The following is a 19,973-nucleotide window of genomic DNA, read 5'->3' as shown; positions in this document are numbered from 1 at the left end:
TTTTTAACGCCAGAAGAGTAAGCTTGAATTTTGGGTTTCGATAAGTCGCTATTTTATACTGGGCGTTCAAATACATTTGCGATACTAATGTTTCGGGGAAAATCTTAGTCACATACGAATCCAAGGTTTAAGTCATATAGCGATGTGGATATTGCAGCGGACAATGACAAGTTTTAACAGTCATTTCGTGACATTCCCTTTTTATTCTTCCACTATATGTCGCTGCTGCTCTAGTATTGTCACGTGATCTTACGTTTCAAATCACAGTGCATGGCATTACAAGTTGAGTTATGATCAGTCTGTTACATGTTCAATTGCATTCTCTATTATCATTGTGACAAGGCCATCAATACTGAGACTCCATAAGCTATTCGCTGGGGCTTGGAATTTATTCCCGAAAGCCTGATAATAAACTGTTATTCGAATTAATGTATTTGCCATTGTGAATTCTACAGAGAGACATTTAGGCAATTATTAGCCATCAGGCCCAAAAGACCCATTGCGCCTATAGGGGCCACAGTGGCTGATCAAGCTTGGGTGCCAATCCTTGGCTGCGATGCCAGTGAACATTCAATTAAAAGAGATAGAAGAAAAAACTAATAATTAATATATTTAAATTCCATTATTTTGTTAATATTTGTTACCTTTGATTTGGCAACATTTGAGTCAATCATATAGTTGTGCAGTGAGTTTAGTCTGTGGCTACACATTACACATACTTCCAAGCTCCCACCGAAAAAGAGCAAGACATGCAGTTAAAATACGAGAGAGACGCAGAACGAAGTCAATGTTCCTTTTTTCCGAAAATTCCCCCAGAAAACTTCCCGCTTCGTTGCTTTCTTGTCTGAGTATCAGAACCTTAATTAGTGGTTCTTAACCTTTCAACCTCATCGAAGCCCTTGGAGGGATCTCTGCAAGGATTCGTCGAACCCACGAAAACATGCAAAAATAGCAATAATTAGAATATATAGACTAAAAACGAAACGGAATACGAATTGAAATCAATCTGACACAATTTTGGTATTTGGATACTGCTTACAAGCAAAGACATTTTCGCATGCAGGATGTTATGTTTTTTTGTTTACCGCAACCAGAATGCAATGGTTTTGAAGATGGGTCGGGGAGATATGACTAAAGCCCGAGACTTTGAATTCGCAAACGTGGTCAGATATGGTCGCTCTATAAAGCATATCTGACCTAGTAACGGGAATGTGTTTTGAATGCATCACAGCACGAAAAAATATGTTTTGGAATGCCCTTTTCTGCACAACAGACGCAGTTGTTCGCGAATTATTTTCGCACCGTCTGAAGCGACAGCGGGATTCATACCCGAAGTACGGTTTAAATAACCAAAAGACCTTGAACCTCTGTGTCGTAAAATCGTTGATAGGACAAATTGTTGTTAACTTTTAACTTCAAAATCAATAAAATAATCATGTACAGAGCGTTACTCAAAACAAATGCATTATTTAGTTTGCTATTACTTTTGGATCAGAAAATGACCAGGTTTGTGGTACTGATCCACAAGATTTATTTAAACAAACGTTTTCAACATAAAAAATTATTGCGTCATTGGCAACAATAATAATCATCTATTAATTAATTTCTGGTATTTTTTTACCAAACACCCAATGTATAAATAAAAGTATTTCAAACCACCTAAAATTCATTGTAACAAACCAAATACCATGCGAAAACAATCTTCCGATCACTGAGGTTGATGGAAAAGTTAAATCAGATTTAACTCCGCCGTCAGTCGCAGCAAGCGAGAAAATCACGCCTTCACGGCATGGCGCCGACTCGTATGAACGCCCGGTCGTTTGCCGCGATATCGAAAACCGCACCGCCAGCCACTAATGTTGTACGTGTGTGATGAATGTTTACGTCAGCCATGACTACGAACGATTTTCAAAATCACGCAAGTGCCCAGCAATTACCATCTTAACTCATGCGAGTGAAAGTATTCAATGGTCACAATCCAACCTCCTCGTGCCAACTTAACTTGCGAAATTAAATATTTTTGAAACACCAGCTGCACTGATGAGACCCTTTTAGGTCGAAACCCAGGTTAAGAACCACTTACCTCAATATCTGGGAAATCGTTTGTGGAACTTTCATTCTTACGCAATGCCCAACTTCAAATAAATTGATCTGTTTGATAATTTACATCAATATGGCAATGCCACTATTCCAGTATATTCCCTTGTATTTTTGTGCGCCCTTTCATAGGTAAAGGAAAATGCATGAAACTTGCACGTAAGAGGGAATTTACTTGGTGGAGGCGTCGAAAAAATTAGTTGATGGCTTTTTTGTGTTGATGCATCGTCATATATGTACCGAACCAAAATGTTGTTTTATTTTTGAGAGGCATTAAATTCAGTAATTGTTATGCAGTTTCCCGCGTTTATCCATAGTATTGATACGAAGAAAGTTGGGTCGATGGAATCACATTGCGCCTTTTTTGCCGATGTCTTTCACATTATTTCCGAGGTTTGAGTGCCGATACCATGCAGTCCTGATTGCATCCTGTACGAGTGGTTTTGACGTATCTGTTGCTTTGCTTGCACACACATTTTAATTACCAAGGCTTGACCTTTTGTATAGCTCCAATGAGAAACTTCTTATGGCTTTGCTAACGAACCCAAAAGTTTCCAGCAATATTTCCAAAATTACATTACGGTTCCCAATCATATTTTCACAAATACATGACGGTTCCCAGCAATATTTCCACAAGTACCTGACGGTTCCCAACCATATTTTCACAATTACATGACGGTTCCCTGCAATATTTCCCAATTAAATGACGGTTTCCAGCAATATTTCCACAAGTACCTGACGGTTCCCAGCAATATTTCCACAAGTACCTGACGGTTTCCAGAAATATTTCTACAAGTACCTGACAGTTCCGGACAATATTTCCACAATTACATGTCGGTTCCCAACAATATTTCCACAAGTACCCGGACGGTTCCCAGCCATATTTCCACAATTAAATGACGGTTCCCTGCAATATTTCCACAAATACATGACGGTTCCCAGCAATATTTCCACAAGTACCTGACGGTTCCCAGATTCAAATATTACCAGCAAACCGCCTTTTTTGTTTTTCGACAAACTGATGTAACACTCAAGTATATAAGCGTCTGAAAGCTTGAGATATTGTTGCAGATCTAGGTAAGATTCTGAGAGTCTGGTCCGTAAACATTGCTCTGTTTTATATATTTTGAACGTTTCGGCAAGTGCTTATGTCATCATCAGTTGAAAACTCTCGAATCTTTAGTGGTTACGTGCTAATGTTGACAGTGCCTTCGCCAAAAAAAGAAACAGAGTGTTTAATTATCGTTGCAAATGAAGACAGAGGGATTTGCTTGCTCTGTGTAGAGGTGTTTGTATATTTGCACAGTGTGAAGAGTTTGTGACGAAAGATATGAAACGCTAAAATCATCTGGATGAACTGCAGTCGTTTTTGTATGTTAAATATTAAGTTTTTAAATGAGGTCACACGACTAAAAAGATAGTTCAATTGCAAACAACCAAGTTATCAAATCAACAATCGCCGAAAAAACGCAGTTTCGCAATTCAGCTCACCTAAAACAGAGCTCTCAAAACCCAATGTAATGATTGTGATGTGAAACTATCTGCACGTTACTAATTTTTGTATATTTATATGTCGTGTGTAAAAAACACCACATTTTCGATGAATAAAAAGTAAATCAAAAATGAATTGCGCAACTCAATTAAACACAAATGGACAACAAGCGGATAAATTGTAATAAAAAGGGTAGTTTCCTTTTGTAATGCATTCTTCTGTATCCGACTTGAAATAATCAGCATGTAACATTTCATGTTGTTTCTTGTTTAACTTCTGTAGGCCTACTTTCAAAATTCAGATGGCAAATATCAGCTGCATTTTGCTGCTTTTTCTAACTTGTCCAATTCTAAGCTTGTGCCAAAGAGCGAATCAGGTCATCCTGACTTGTGGAGGAAGCAACGAAGATCCGATACCAGGACCAGCGGGTCCTCCTGGAAAACGGGGTCCAAAGGGAGCTGTTGGGCCTCGTGGTGTCCAGGGTCCGAAAGGAGAACCAGGTGCCAATAACACCTGGGAAGATGAATTCAGGAGATTGGAAGCAAAGATGGAAGCAATGGAAACTGAACTCAGGCGTATTTAGTTTTGCTAAAGTTAAAACATTTACTTTTGTTTTGGAACTGCGTTAGTGGCACTTGGTTTAAACCTTATAAGCACAAATGATTTAAGGTTATTTTTAATATATTCTATTCTTTTAACAGGCGTAAACGTTTCTGTCGTGAAATTAGCATCAAAACAGGATGAATTGGAGAACAATCTTACAGTAATGTCAGGTTTGGTGAAAGTTTTTTTTTTATTATTGCAATGTTGTCGATATCAGTAAAGATGTAAGAAAAAATGCCTACGTTTCATTTTGCAGGAGATACGAATCGTGTAGTTTACGCCAGTTGCAAGGATGCGTTGCAAAACGGAATGACGCAAAGCGGGGTTTACAATTTATTCTCTCCTCGGCCTTACCAAGGATATTGCGACATGCAAACTGATGGCGGTGGTTGGCTAGTGAGTTCATCTTTTAAGAAAAGAAATATATTTCTATTCGATTAATTGTACAGGTTTGACAAAGAATGATTAATTTTATTTAAAAAAACAAGGTAATGTTATGCAACCGAAACTGTAATATAACGGGATGCCTTAAATTATTTACTGCAGGAAATACAAACGATTTCTGTAAAAGTATCTGTTTCAATTTTAATTACAACATGCATAGAACACTGAAACATAACGGATGCATGTAATTGCTTGATGGAAATATTAAGTCCAGGCAAGACAATGTCAATTTTGTTTTTCTTTTTAAATTTTCAGGTTGTACAGAAAAGATATGATGGTTCAACTAATTTTTATCGGGGCTGGAGAGAATATGAAAATGGATTTGGTTCCTTGACTGGAGAGTTTTGGTTAGGTAATTCGACATTAGCATTACCCGCATTCAAATCAATTGTTTATTTTGTTTATTTAGATTTTACCAACTCCCAATTAGTTTTCGTTCTTTTGTGCCTCCAGCGGTAGTTTCAAACACAAACAATGGTAGATAGGCTTGTGTGTAAATGTGTTAGTATTTTCTCGTCGTCACGATTGTCATATCTTGGGCTGCGCATTAGTGCAAGCACAGCTTTTTCATCTCTAAACACCAACAACATTTGTAAAAAGCATAAACAAATAACACGTTTGTTAATTAATTAAGGCTTGGAGCTGATGCACGAACTTACAAGTTGGAAACATCAAGAGCTCCGCGTCGACCTGCAAAATTTCGATAACACAAAGTATTATGCAAAGTACAGGTAACTACATGCGTGAGTTTGAGTGCCAAGTTTTTCAGTTCCTATTTGTACCATCTTCACAGCAACTTCAACATCGGTTCATCAGGGGAGAATTACCGTCTGACTGTTGGTGGGTACACTGGTGACGCAGGTAAGTGAGCAAACATGTTTATCTAATTACCTTCATACAAAGGAGGTTTAATAAAGTCTTTAACTCAGGGGCGCACAGTCTTTTTATTAATACCGGCCGCATCACACAGACTTTATTTTACTAACAGTCGCCAGTGAGTCCAAACTAATAATTTCGCATTTACTTATCCCTTATAGTGTAATGAAATTTTACATTTACCAATATTTCTTGCATAAAAATGAAAGATTTTATTTTGTTTTGTAACCAAAACTGAACAATTCAATAAGCCAAACATCCAAGCAAAACCTGTTAGGTTTTTTACAATGCACGGCCGACAATACAAATGTAATATATAGCATGTTTACGGCCGCAGTGTGCGCACCCCTGCTCTAAATCGTGGGTGAGTTACAAAACTCACATGAGGATGCGTGCTAAAATATTTTGTATTATCCGGTCGCGTGCCTCCTGACAAGACTTTTTAGATCCTCATCTGTTGACGGTTTATACTTTTGAAGTAAATATACGAACCAATCACTTGTGTGGAGGTTAATAAACATTTTTTTATCATTTGTGAAAATCGCTAGCCGCCAAAATCGAAAGTTTAAAATAAATCAAAAAAAATTTCTCCAAGAACTAAAATTTTTACGAAGTCTGAATACGCAATACTAAAAATTGGAATTAAAAAATAATGTGTTTCGCAATTATAGCGTTATTGGCACATTTGTCTATGTTACTCACAAAATGCGTTAAATCTATATATATTAAACATTCACTTCTTTCAAATGTATGCAAGGTGATTGGCTGGTTAACATCTGAACCGCAAATTAAACTGTTAAAAATTTGCACCAATAGGTGATAAGCTGGAATATCACAATCAGATGCCATTCTCCACACATGACCGAGATCATGATTCATATGGTTGTGCTGTTACATACCATGGAGCTTGGTGGTATAAGAGTTGTCATCACTCCAACCTGAACGGAAAGTATTACAAGGTGGAGTCAATAGCAGACGATTCAAACCGTTGGGATCCGGTATCACGTAAACGTTCGGAAATGAAAATAAGACTTGTGATGTAATAAAATGGAGGACAAAACAAAACAAATAAATGGAATTATTTGCGTGATTTAATAAAAATAAGAAATTTTCTCAAGTTATATCCTTGTGCAAATTCAGAAGTAACAATAAATTACCCGCATATACTTATTACCACCACGATCGCATCGAATTTGAAATTGTGTTTGTTTCATGCTGTGAATATTTTGTAAATACTTTGCTTCACAAATCATCACATACAAAATTATATACATGGAACTTTAAAACATGAAAGCTTTTGCTTTTTGTGTCATTATTCAGTAAAGCAGAAGAGACCTTTGGGCACAGTTTAGCGTTAAAGTTCATATGACATGGAAAATAACTTAAACATAAAATGGTCAGAACTTTCTACAATTTTTGGTGAAAAAAGTAGCTTGATACGATCTCAAGTTTCTAAGATACAGCCGATCACACTTACGTTTAAACAGTTGCGAACGTAATCGTGCGAAAGCGAGATCATTGTTGCGTGACGTCTTACAAGGCGATTCATTCGTGCGGGAGCTTATGCGCGCAAAAGGAAAACATTGTAAAACTGCTGGTTTGGTAATTTTCCATAAACAGGCGCACAAAAAGTGAATGATGAGCTAGGGAGACGAACCGTTATTGGTTTATTTATCGCGTCAATTAGTATTTATTGAAGCCTTGTCGATTTGTCCACTCCCGGCAAATGATAAGTACCTGTAATTAATTTTTTAAGGCCGGCAAAGACCGCTGAGAAAAACCCACAAAACTAAAATTTATGGAACACAGATATCTTTTCGTAGAACTACTTTTTGTCTGGCAGTATCTTTGCCTACGGGATCGCGGAACATCTTATATGATTCGATTAATTTATCCGAATAAATTCGTGGTGCTCAATAATCAGTTTCGGTCACAACTTAGTTAAACGATGAGGGACTTCACTGGTGATTGTTCAGGTTTATTATCACAACTAAATTCGCCGCAATCAACCACAAAACACTTATCGCAATACAGTTTGTAACTAGAAATGTTACAAACATCAGATTACGTCACCACAAAGGTGAGGTTAAAGTTATGACATCAAACCCCAAATGACGTCATGTAATGTCACTGAGCGAAGCAACGCACCATCCACGTCTATTGAAGTGAAGAGTAATAACGTTGCTGCTATACCATGTTTTTGTGACGTTTGCCGGCTTGAGATTTATGCCCGAAAGCCTAACAATAAACTGCTATTCGAATTAATGTGTTTGGCATAGTGAATTTTACAGAGAGACAGTTGGAATGGATATTCGGGCAATTGTTAGCCAACAGGCCTTTCGCCTCCACGGGATTTGTTGCGCCTATAGGGGCCACAGTGGCTGATCAAGCTTGGGTGCCAAGTCTTGGTTGCGATGCGGGCAAAGATTCGATTAAAAGAAATAACAAAAACCTAAAATTTAAATAATTTAAATTCTTTATTTTGCACTGTTGAGTCAGGCAGTTGTGCACTGTTCTTAGGACCTTGATGCCATTGCATAGAGAAGAGTATGAACTTACACAAAAATGCAAATAAGTGGGCAGTTGAACGATTCATATCAAAATATTGACTAACCAGAGAGGCAAATGTCCCCAGGGTGTGGCTAAACCATTTTACTAGTGACTAATTTTGATCAAAATTTGTTGATACGGGATGAATCTTTCATAAAATCACGAATGATCGGCCACTTAAACGATTCATTTTTTACAAATACAGCCTGAATTTTGTGCTCCAATTTCACCATAAGTTTAGTAGCACCCACCACCAAGTAACTACCTGATTGAAATAGCTAAAACTGCCCGAACACACAAATTCGCCATGACAACAACACACGCATGTGCATCCATTCAACCGAAAAATTGAGGCCCTTTCCTTTGTGACAAAGGTCAACACGGTGGGCATTTCCCGACACCGAAACTTATTTTCATAAAAATATGCGTCCTTCAGTCTGCGACGACGCATTGCACATACTTCCAAGCACGCAACGAGAAAGAGCAGGACATGCAGCTAAACTGATAGAGTGAGATGCAAAAAGATGTCAAAATTCTTTTTTACTTTCTTCCCTTCTACATATTTGGAATATAGGATGCCAACTATCCAATTTATTTGCGGAATTTTGCGGCTTTTGCAAATCCCGATTAGGTTTTCTTTTTGGTATATTTTCGGTTGGCTGCGATAACCTGAATTCTATTGTGCTGTTGCGTGTTCTTTACCATACCTTTTACTCCGGCAAACAAACTTGTTTGAGTCGAAATACAAGTTTGGCGTAAGATGGGAATCAAACTGTTAGGTGAGTTTTTAATACAGCACTAAAGCGGAAAAGAGCTGTGTATCATCAATTGTCGGGGTATGGGTCGCCCAGTCTGGTGTCAGAAATGATGTCGGAGCTATGAATAAAAGTTTACCTCCAACTACATTCAGTCATTTTGGCTGCTCTGACAATAGTTAAGGAAACAAGCTTGTATGCCTTGGGATATTACTCCGTCTGCAAAGCTAAATTGGGTGTGATCCATTTTGGAGCGAATCTAGCACAGAAACGTTCAACTGAAACCGTTTAATTGCTGGATTATTTTACCACCAACACCTTTTATAATTATCAAAATAATTACAAAAAAAATTATTTTGAATTGTATGTGTAGGCCATCGAAAGAGCAATGAATGGACGCTACATTTGATTTCTGTGTTTTTCGAGGTAATTTTCGAAAAGCTTGGTGTCAACTTTGACGACATCAACCAGGTCGTACTGCATAGGATCTTTTCTTAATTTGTGGATGGCTGCACGCTGATCCTCTGAAGTCGCATCGGTGTAAACGACTTTGGCAAAGGCTTTGATAAGTTTGATTATCTGTTGTTTTGACAGCAGTCCGTCGTGGTCTCTATCTGCGCGCTGATTGAATCATTACTGTATGATTAAATTGTGCTGGAACAAAGCAGGTTAATGTATATCTTTGAGAAAGTATTTCATAAAATATGAGCGTTAAGTTCATCGCAGTAACTCGAACGACTTTAGAATATATCGTATGTGACTGTTGGCTGTTTTGCCGGTATTCCGTAGCGTACAAAAAGTTAAAATAGACTCACCGCAAAAATTTCTCCGTAAGATATTACCGAACACCTTGCATACTCGGTCCTGTCAAGGTAGCCGTTGTTGTCAGAATCGCACAGACCGAACTTCTGTCGTTGTTCATGTTCTTTGCACAAAAAAGTCAATAAATGGGTTACAGAAGTTGCAAAACTCGACCCAGTTTAGTTTATAAGAGACCAACGCGTTATTAAATGCTGGTTGTTGTCTTAAAAATTGTCTTAAACCTGCTCTGACTGCGTATCCTACCTCCAGGTAGATGCAGTGCTGCGATTGCAGCCTCTGATTCTGAACGCTCAAATTTCCCGTTGCCGTTGCGGTCAAGAAAATTGAACGTCGCTCGTACGAATGGAACAATTTGTCTCGCGGTATTTTGCACTGTACGAAAACACAGAATTTGGAGAAAGGAACGATAAAAAAAACTTACAGCACTGTTTTGGAATAACGATTTGATTCTAGAAATGGCCTAAAACGTAACAATACTTAGACTATAGTTAAAAATGGACATGGTCAAACTCATCAAAAAATTCTTATGAAAGACAGGGAATGCTCTAATGTGAACCCATCAAGTTGGTAACTACAATTGCACCTGGATTGATTTTAAACTTGCTTCAGTGAGTTACAGTATTTTAGATTTGAATTCAAAGTATACGAAACGTGCTTGAAAGATATCCCTTAAGGTCAGTTTTACTTTACAATTTCATACGACATAAAACAAAACACTTAAAATGGTAATATAGGCTACATAGCCTGTTTTATTATTTAAGATCACACTGAGAAGCCTTTGACTTATAATTTAAGATCACGCTGATAACTACGGAAAAGATTAGACTATTGTTACATGCGTTTGTTTTTCAAACACTGTTTGTGTCTCATGTAATGACTTGCCACAAAACAGAATTCCTATCATATTTTAATAACTCTGCGGAAGGGAATTACACATTTACAAGAAAAATAGGCTCTTTTCACCAAAACCGTGAGCCTCGAGCCGCTATTAATAAATCAAGCTCAAAACGAATGGGAATTTTTGTAGTGTTTGTGTTTCCGTCGCGTCTCCCATTCTGCTCAACATTGAATACAGTTGCGTGTTGTGTTCTATGTGCTGGGTGACGGATCTGGCACCGCAAGATATTTAACAGATTTCTATGTCTGCTGTCAGTTGTACGAACATAATGAATTCCTATTTCAGTCAGACATCGCTCCAGCGTTGCTGTCGCCACTTAGTGGTTGACGCAATGACATTTAAGCATCATAAACACGCATCGCTTCGTAGGTCCTGTAACATTGCGCATTGTTCATATGCTTGTGGACAAGCCTGATGAATCTATTTGTGAACCCCTGGCTAAGGCATTTGTCAAAGCATTTATAAGTGAATTGATATAAGTGAACGAAAACTAACACGAGATGAACATTTTTATTTCCCTCTTGATGTTGAGTTTCTTTAAATTGTTCGTGTCGAAATGACTGTAGGCTAAACCATCAACTGAAAACGTTCGATAACAAGAACGCATTTATATGACAGTTAATCGCTATCAGTATTCCGCTCGGTGGTAGTAATCACACAGGCAGTTACAGATTGATTGTGGCACATTATACTAATCACAAGGCGAGACCAGAACAGTTGCAAACGGTCGTTTCTTTCATAATAAATATAATGATCGTGATAAAACCTTCCCAAATATTGTTTGATTCTGCGAACTCAAAGATCCTGCAGCTTTTAACCTGGACACCTCGAGCTACTATCCATAATTCATGCTCTATCACTGCAGCGCTAGAAACAAACTTATCTGCTTACCGTAGTGCACACATATAATGGGAACAAATCAACCCAAAATTAGGAAAAAATATGTGGCTGGATGTTACATGTTAAAGAGTACAGGAATGCATTAATATTGTATGTCACAAAGTCATGCACACATATTAACGACAAAATAGTCATAAGCGAATGCTTTCAGTGTAAAATATACACTAAAATCGAGATGCAGAAAGCATTACTGAAAATTGAACACGTTTGCCCCAATACCATTTTGTTTGGTATATGGCTCGAGCGCTTTTGACCAATCCAGTATTTATCATTTCCTCCAGCCCTTGCGATTGAAACATATAACCTTTTCGCAAAGCATTTACACGCATGAATTACTTCTGTAGGTGCAAATAACTGAGTCCATAACATCAAAACAATTACAAAAAATGTGCAAAATATTAATTAAAAACTTCGCAATTTGTGTCAGACTCATTTTATTACATTTAAATTCATTGAGAAATAAAGGAAATTAGCTTACATTTTCTGGCAGCAAAGAGTGAAATGGTCGTTTAACCCACAAGGGTCATCCAAATAAGTGGAGTGTGGAAACAAATGATCAACAGAACTGGTTGGATGATTATGAGTTCAAGTGGAGGCAATGGTAAATTCAGCATATTTGAGACGGCTTGAGGAATGAACGATTATTTTCAGGCAAAAATGCCACGCCCGGAAAGGTCTTCAGCACAACCTTCAGGAGGCTTTAGCCAGCCCCAATCTCTATAGCAAATAGTAGAGCTTTGTCCCGCGTCATTAAGAGGTTAACCTTATGCGCTCCATGCATCCTTCTACGTACCTACAAGATAAGCAGCACGTATAAAATCATCGACAGTGAATTCGAAGACATAAATACTTGCTGCAAAGGGATTGGTACCTACACAAGTTCATTGCCAACTGCGTATGCTCGGTGATGAATACCGTATCAACCACCGATTCCGACAGGAATTAACCCGATTCGCTGCACAGACAGGAAGACTGTATAGATCGTGGAACATGATCCACACAAATTTGCGCAGCATTTTCCATTAAAAAAAAGACGACCTTTCTCCTTTAGTCCGTCGTTAACAAACTCCCATATTCATGTGGTCAATCCTACATTGGACAGATATCAAGAAACTTGTTGAGTTCAGCGACCGCAAAGAGACATGTATCGTCTCCTGCTCATGGATTCTCTGTACAAACAACTGTTTGTAAACTTTGTTTATGTGTAAAATTGGAGCTCAATATTGGTATTAAAGACGTGGAAAGTAATGTTTTTCTATGTTAGACACAGCTTAAAGTTTGGTGCGTGTGCAATTTTTGTGGTGCTTCAAATCGGCAGTACGTACATTGAGTTGCAATTTTAATAAAAAAACTACTTCAGTTTCGGTGCGTTGTTGTCGCGACCATCTATCACGTTCTATAAAAGTTAGTAAACCAAGTATTTCGCTAATTTCAATGTCTCGAAACCTGCCAAATGCTGGGACTAGAATTGCGATAAAATTCATGCTGTTTTTCTTTGGATTGTTCGTATTGAAATGATTTTAAACCAATGAATGAAAAGGTTCGATACCAAGCACACATTAAACACAGATAATTGCAATTACCACAACACAAAAACATAATAATCACACAGGTGGTCACAGATGGATTGGGCCGATTTCATAAATCACGTGACAGTAGCATGTAATCGTCATCACAAAACCTGTTTGTGAATCGTGTTCGAGACCAACCACTTGGCATAAAATATGATGTTGGACACTAAGCCAACAGCTTACATTTTCCCAGTATACTGATCATGACACATAAAAATATATTGTCAATACGCTACCACTTGCGACATCTAGCGGCAAATTGAAAATGTTAAATTATTTCCACAACAATTTTTGCCAACATCAACAAGAACTACGCTTAAAGCAATTACATTGAAAAAGATCAGACTATGGATTACATGCGGTTTTTTTTGAAAAACTGTTTGTGGGTCAAGTAATCACTTTCCATCAAATGGAATTCCTATTATATTTTAATAACTCTGCGGAAGGCAAATATACATTGATAAGAAAAACAGGCTCTTTTCAATAAAAGCGTGAACTTTGAGCCGCTATTGATAAATCAAGCTCCAAACAAATGGGAATTTTCGTAGTGTTTGTGTTTCCGTCGCGTCTCCCATTCTGCTCAACATTGAATACAATTGCGTGTTGTGTTCTATGTGATGGGTGACGGATCTGGCACCGCAAGATATTTCCCTTGCAAAATAGTGGACGAGCTGTTTCTGCATAAGATCTAGTCTCAAAACAGATTTCTATGTGTGCTGTTGTATTGTGGACCTCCAAGTCAGTTGTACGAACATAATGACTTCCTATTTCAGTCAGACATCGCTCCAGAGTTGCTGTCGCCACTTAGTGGTTGACGCAATGACATTCAAGCATCATAAACACGCATCCCATCGTAGGTCCTGTAACATTGTGCATTGTTCATATGCTTGTGGACAAGCCTGATGAATCCATTTGTGAACCCCTGGCTAAGGCATTTGTCAAAACATTTATAAGTGAATTGATATTAGTGAACGAAAACTAACACACGATAAACATTTTTGTTTCCCTGTTGATGTTGAGTTTCCTTAAATTGTTCGTGTCGAAATGACTGTAGGCTAAACAACAACTGAAGCCGTTCGATTACACAGCGGTGCACAACCTGCGGCCGCGGACGCTATTTTTTGCGGCCGTGCACATTTATATCAAAATATATGCATTGGCGGCCGTCGTTGCTTCTGAAACTTGTTTTTCTAGCGGTCTCAAGAGTTAAGCTATTGATTAGGTCCATTTCCATTTCCGCGTTATAGACATTCGTTCGCTGTAGCGAGTAGTAACTGGTGCAGCCACCGCAACCGAGACAAAGCGCAACAATACGGATGGTGACGTCAAAAAACATTAATAGCATATCGGTGAATTGTCAAGTACGCATGTGCAGTTGTCGAAAAGCTAAACAGTGGAATCGCTCAGTCATGTCGCTGAAACGCAAAAGGCTGTTAAAACAAGAGAAAAGGGCATTTAATCCCAAATGGGAAGTGGATTGTTTTATGATGGAGACGTGAACCTAGCGTGCAAGAACAAGGCCGTCATTGAATAATTCGACATTTCATTACATTGTAATATACGTAATTTGGCAAATGTAAATAATAAATAGTGCACATTTTTTCAGGTATGGAATCATTTCCATTCCTTTCTAATAATGCTCACGTCAACTTGTCGTAATTATCAGGAGTATATCGTTGAAAAAATAGTATATTCAATGGCGGCCGTTAGCACACAGTGGTGTGTGTGATGCGGTCGGCAATAGTAAAAACGTTGTGCACCCCTGGATTACAAGAACGCATTTATATGACAGTTAATTGCTATCAGTTTTCCGCACGGTGGTAGTAATCACACAGGTAGTCACAGATTGATTGTGGCACATTATACTAATCACACGGCGTAACCAGAACAGTTGCAAACGGTCGTTTCTTTTAGATTAAATACAAATGACAACGGTTTGTGACTCGTGTACGAAAACCTATCGCTTGTTATAAAAATAGCTTTCCTAATATTTTTGTTATGCCTTCGGATACAAAGATACTGCAGCAACAAAATCGGGCCTTTTCTTCCGTAATATCTTTTGCCACGATCCATAATTCATGGTCCTTCTATGTAGCGCTAGAATTAAACTTATTTTGCACGGTAAAATATGCTTATATACCGTAGTGCACACATATTAACAAAATAACCATAATTTCGAAAAAAAAATAGGTTAAAACAAGTTCGTTGCTATGTGCGTAAGTTCGGTAATGAATAAACAATATGAGGTGGCCATTCCAAAACCCACACACAAAAACGCAAAACTCTGTGTGATGAGGTTGTCATACCCAGACCGTATCAACCACCGAGTCCGTCGGAGATCAACACGATTCGATTACCGCTGCACAGACAGTAAGACTGTATAGGGCGTGGAACATGACCCACTCAAACTTGCGCAGAATTTTCGATTCAAAAAGAAGACCTTTCGTCCGTCGTTAACAAACTCCTATGTTCGTGTGGTCAATCCTACATTGTTTGAGTGGGTCATGTTCTACAATCCTACATTATACTGAGCGTTCAAACGCATTTGCGAACATTTCGGGGAAAATCTTACTTATGTAGGAAACCAAGGTTTAAGTCACATAGCGATGTGGATATTGCAGCGGACAATGTCAAATTTTAACAGTCATTGCTTAACATTCCCTTTTTCCTCTTCCACTATGTGTCGCTGCTGTACTAGCATTGTCACGTGATATTACGTTTCAAATCGCAGCGCATGGCATTACAAGTTGAGTTAAGATTAGTCTGTTACGTGTTCAATTGCATTCTCTATTATCAATGCAACAAGACTATCAACACTGAGTCTCTATTCGCTATTCGCCGTGGATTGGAATTTATTCCCAAAGCCTGATAAAAAAATGTTATTCGAATTAAAGTGTTTGTCATTGTAAATTCTACAGAGAGACAGTTGGAATAGACATTCGGGCAATTATTGGCCAACAGGCCTTTCGCCTCCACAGGATTTGTTGCGCCTATAGGAGCCAAAGTGGTTGATCAAGCTTAGGTGCCAAGCCTTGGCTGCGATGCCAGTGAACATTTTGATAAAAAAATATATAAGAAAAAACTATTATATAAAATATTTAAATTGCATTATTTTGTTAATATTTGTTACCCTTTTTGAGTCAATCATATAGTTGTGCAGTGAGTTTAGTCTGTGACTACACATTACACATACTTCCAAGCTCCCACCGAAAAAGAGCAAGACATGCAGTTAAAATACGAGAGAGACGTGGAAAGAAGTCAACGTTCCTTTTTCCCAAAATTCCCCCAGAAAACTTCCCGCTTCGTTGCTTTCTTGTCTGAGTATCAGAACATTGATTAGTGGTTCTTAACCTTTCAACCTCATCGAAGCCCTTGGATTCTCTGCAAGGATTCGTCGAACCCACGAAAACATGCAAAAATAGCAATAATTAGAATATATAGACTTAAAACGAAACGGAATACGAATTGAAATCAATCTGACACAATTTTAGTATTTGGATACTGCGTACAAGCAAAGACATTTTCGCATGCAGGATGTTATGTTTTTTTGTTTACCGAAACCAGAATACAATGGTGTTGAAGATGGGTCGGGGAGAGATGACTAAAGTCCAAGATTTTAAATTCGCATAATATTCCATAGGGGTCATCACCATACGTGGCCAGATATGGTCGCTCTATAAAGCATACTTATCCTAACCACGGGAATGTGTTTTGATTGCATCACAGCACGAAAAAATATGTTTTGGAACAACCTCTTCTGCACAACAGACGCGGTTGTCTGCGGAGTTTTTCGCGCACCGTCTGAAGCGACAGCGGGATTCATACACTAAGTGCGATTTAAAACACCTTGACCCTCTGTGTCGTAAAATCGTTGATAGGACAAATTGTTGTTACGTTTAACTTTAAAATCAATAAAATAATCATGTACAGAGCGTTACTCAAAACAAATGCATTATTTAGTTTGCTATTACTTTTGGACCAGAAAATGACCAGGTTTGTGGCTCTGATGCACCAGATTTATTTAAACAAACGTTTTCAAAATAACAAAAAAATAATTATTGTGTCATTGTAAACAGTAATAATCATCTATTAATCAATTTCTGGTATTTTTTTACCAAACACTGAATGCATAAATAAAAGTATTTTAACCACCTAAAATTCATCATAACAAACCAAATACCATGCGAAAACAATCTTCCGGTCACTGAGGTTGACGGAAAAGTCAAATCAGATTTAACACCGGTCGCTTGAAGCCAGAAAATCACGCCTTCACGGCATGGCGCCGGCTCGTATGAACGCCCGGTCGTTTGCCGCGATATCGAAAACCGCACCGCCAGCCACTAATGTTGTACGTGTGTGATGAATGTTTACGTCAGCCATGACTACGAACGATTTTCAAATTCACGCAAGTGCCCAGCAATTACCATCTTAGCTCATGCGAGTGAAAGTATTCAATGGTTACAATCCAACCTCCTCGTGCCAACTTAACTTGCGAAACTGTTTAAGAGAAAAATGTGAACACATTTGCTTCAAAAATATAGAGCGTAACCTTTCGGGGAAAATCTTGCACATATACGAAACCAAGGTATAAGTCATGTAGCGATGTGGATATTGCAGCGGACAATGACAAGTTTTAGCAGTCATTGAGTGACATTTCCATTTTTTCTTTTCCGCTATGTGGCGCTGGTGCTCTAGCAATGTCACGTGATCTTACGTTTCAAATCGCAGTGCATGGCATTACAAGTTGAGTTAAGATCAGTCTGTTACGTGTTCAATTGCATTCTCTATTATCACTGTATCAAGACTATCAACACTGAGTCTCTATAAGCTATTCGCCGAGGATTGAAATTTATTCCCAAAAGCCCGATAATTAACTGTTATTCGAAGTGTTTGTCATTGTAAATTCAACAGAGAGACAATTGGAATAGACATTTGGGCAATTATTAGCCAACAGGCCTTTCGCCACCATAGGATTTGTTGCGCCTACAGTTCCCACAGTGGCTGATCAAGCTTAGGTGCCAAGCCTTGGCTGCGATGCCAGTGAACATTTAATAAAAAAATATATAAGAAAAAACTATTATATAAAGTATTTAAATTGCATTGTTTTGTTTATATTTGTTACCCTATGATTTGGCAACATTTGAGTCAATCATATAGTTGTGCAGTGAGTTTAGTCTGTGACCACACATTACGCATACTTCCAAGCTCGCACCGAAAAAGAGCAAGACATGCAGCTAAAATAAAAGAGAGAGAGACGTAGAAAGAAGTCAACGTTCTTTTTTCTCAATCTTCCTTCAGAAAACGCCCAGCTTCGTCTTCCAATATAAAAATGCCATGGAAATTCGAACTCAAACCAACGCTTTCATTTGCACGGTTTATTATGTAGCAATCTGCAGCAATTACTATTACGTGTTACACCCAGGGTTATTATCGTCAACGTAAGCATGTTGCTTTTAGATGTCGACATTTCTAATGCATTTCACACTTCGTCCGATCTTGAAGATATATTAATTCGTCAGAATGATTGGACTTTTCTGAAGGTGGTCCATCAGAAATCGTTTACCACCGCGCCATGTCACTGATAATCCGTAATTGTTGAAGAAATAGACCCGTTAGGACGCAAAACCTAAACAAAAAACAAGTACGCAAGTCCAAAGGAAACACGTGTCTTGGAAAAGGGCATAGATTTATTTTCAAAAACACTACTTGTGGAAATATGCACAAATTCTAGAAATAAGCATGGTATGGAAACCCTCTTTATACCTGACACCAAATCACAGCTACGTCTCATAACACAAGAAATTTGCCATCCAGACAAACTCCAAACTCTGTTTCGTTTCGCATTATCAGAACTTAAATATTTGGGAAATCTTTTGTGGAACTTTCATTCTCACGCAATGCCCAAGTTCAAATAACTTGATCTGTTTGATGATTCACATAAATATGGCAATGTCACTATACAATGACACTCTTCTGTTTTGTGCGCCCTTTCATTGGTAAAGGAAATTACATGAAACTTGCACGTAAGAAGCGATTTCCCCCGTAGAGACACCGGAAGTGTTTTTTGTGCTGATGCATCGTCATATCTACCAAACCAAAATGTTGTTTTATTTTTTGTGAGGCATTAAATTCAGTTACCATTATGCAGTTTCCGTGTTTATCCATTGCATTGATACGAAGAACGTTGGTTCGATGGAATCACATTGCGCCTTTTGCCGATGTCTTTCACATTATTTCCCAGGTTTGATTGCCGATACCAGTCCTGATTGCATCCTGTACGAGTGGTTTTGACGTATCTGTTGCTTCGCTTGCACACACATTTTAATTACCAAGGTTTGACCTTCTCTATAGCTCCTGAGAGAAACTTCTTATGACTTTGCTAATGAACCCAAAGGTTCCCAGCAATATTTCCACAAATGCGTGACGGTTTCGAAAAATATTTCCATGTGTATTGTCTGTTGCTGTGTAAAATGTGAACATATCTACTTTACAAAAGATTGAACGTAACTTTTCGGGGAAAATATTAAACATATACGAAACTAAGGTCTAAGTCATATAGCGATGTGGATATTGCAGCGGACAATGACAAGTTTTAACAGTCATTTCGTGACATTCCCTTTTTCCTCTTCCACTATGTGTCGCTGTTGCTCTAGCATAGTCACGTGATCTTACGTTTCAAATCGCAGTGCATGGCATTACAAGTTGAGTTAAGATCAGTCTGTTACATGTTCAATTGCATTCTCTATTATCATTGTGACAAGGCCATCAATACTGACACTCCATAAGCCATTCGCCGGGGCTTGGAATTTATTCCCAAAAGCCTGATAATAAACTGTTATTCGAATTAATGTATTTGCCATTGTGAATTCTACAGAGAGACATTCAGGCAATTATTAGCCAACAGGCCCAAAAGACCCATTGCGCCTATAGGGGCCACAGTGGCTGATCAAGCTTGGGTGCCAAGC

The 19,973-nt window shown here is 38.2% G+C and overlaps 1 protein-coding gene across 1 annotated transcript; it reads left to right on the top strand.

The window, feature by feature from the left end:
* Positions 1-3,890: 3,890 nt before the first annotated feature.
* Positions 3,891-6,555, top strand: LOC145907332 (ficolin-1-like). The gene is made up of 6 exons (XM_082994754.1): positions 3,891-4,164; positions 4,422-4,588; positions 4,892-4,988; positions 5,271-5,367; positions 5,430-5,497; positions 6,329-6,555. The coding sequence occupies exons 1-6, from the start codon at positions 3,891-3,893 to the stop codon at positions 6,553-6,555; spliced, it is 930 nt and encodes a 309-aa protein (XP_082850880.1).
* Positions 6,556-19,973: the final 13,418 nt, after the last annotated feature.

Source organism: Ascidia mentula, chromosome 6 (assembly GCF_947561715.1).
Source record: "Ascidia mentula chromosome 6, kaAscMent1.1, whole genome shotgun sequence".
NCBI classification, from domain to species: domain Eukaryota; kingdom Metazoa; phylum Chordata; class Ascidiacea; order Phlebobranchia; family Ascidiidae; genus Ascidia; species Ascidia mentula.
The sequence above is the reverse complement of the archived record's forward strand: the minus strand, read 5'-3'. Positions and strand labels throughout refer to the sequence as shown.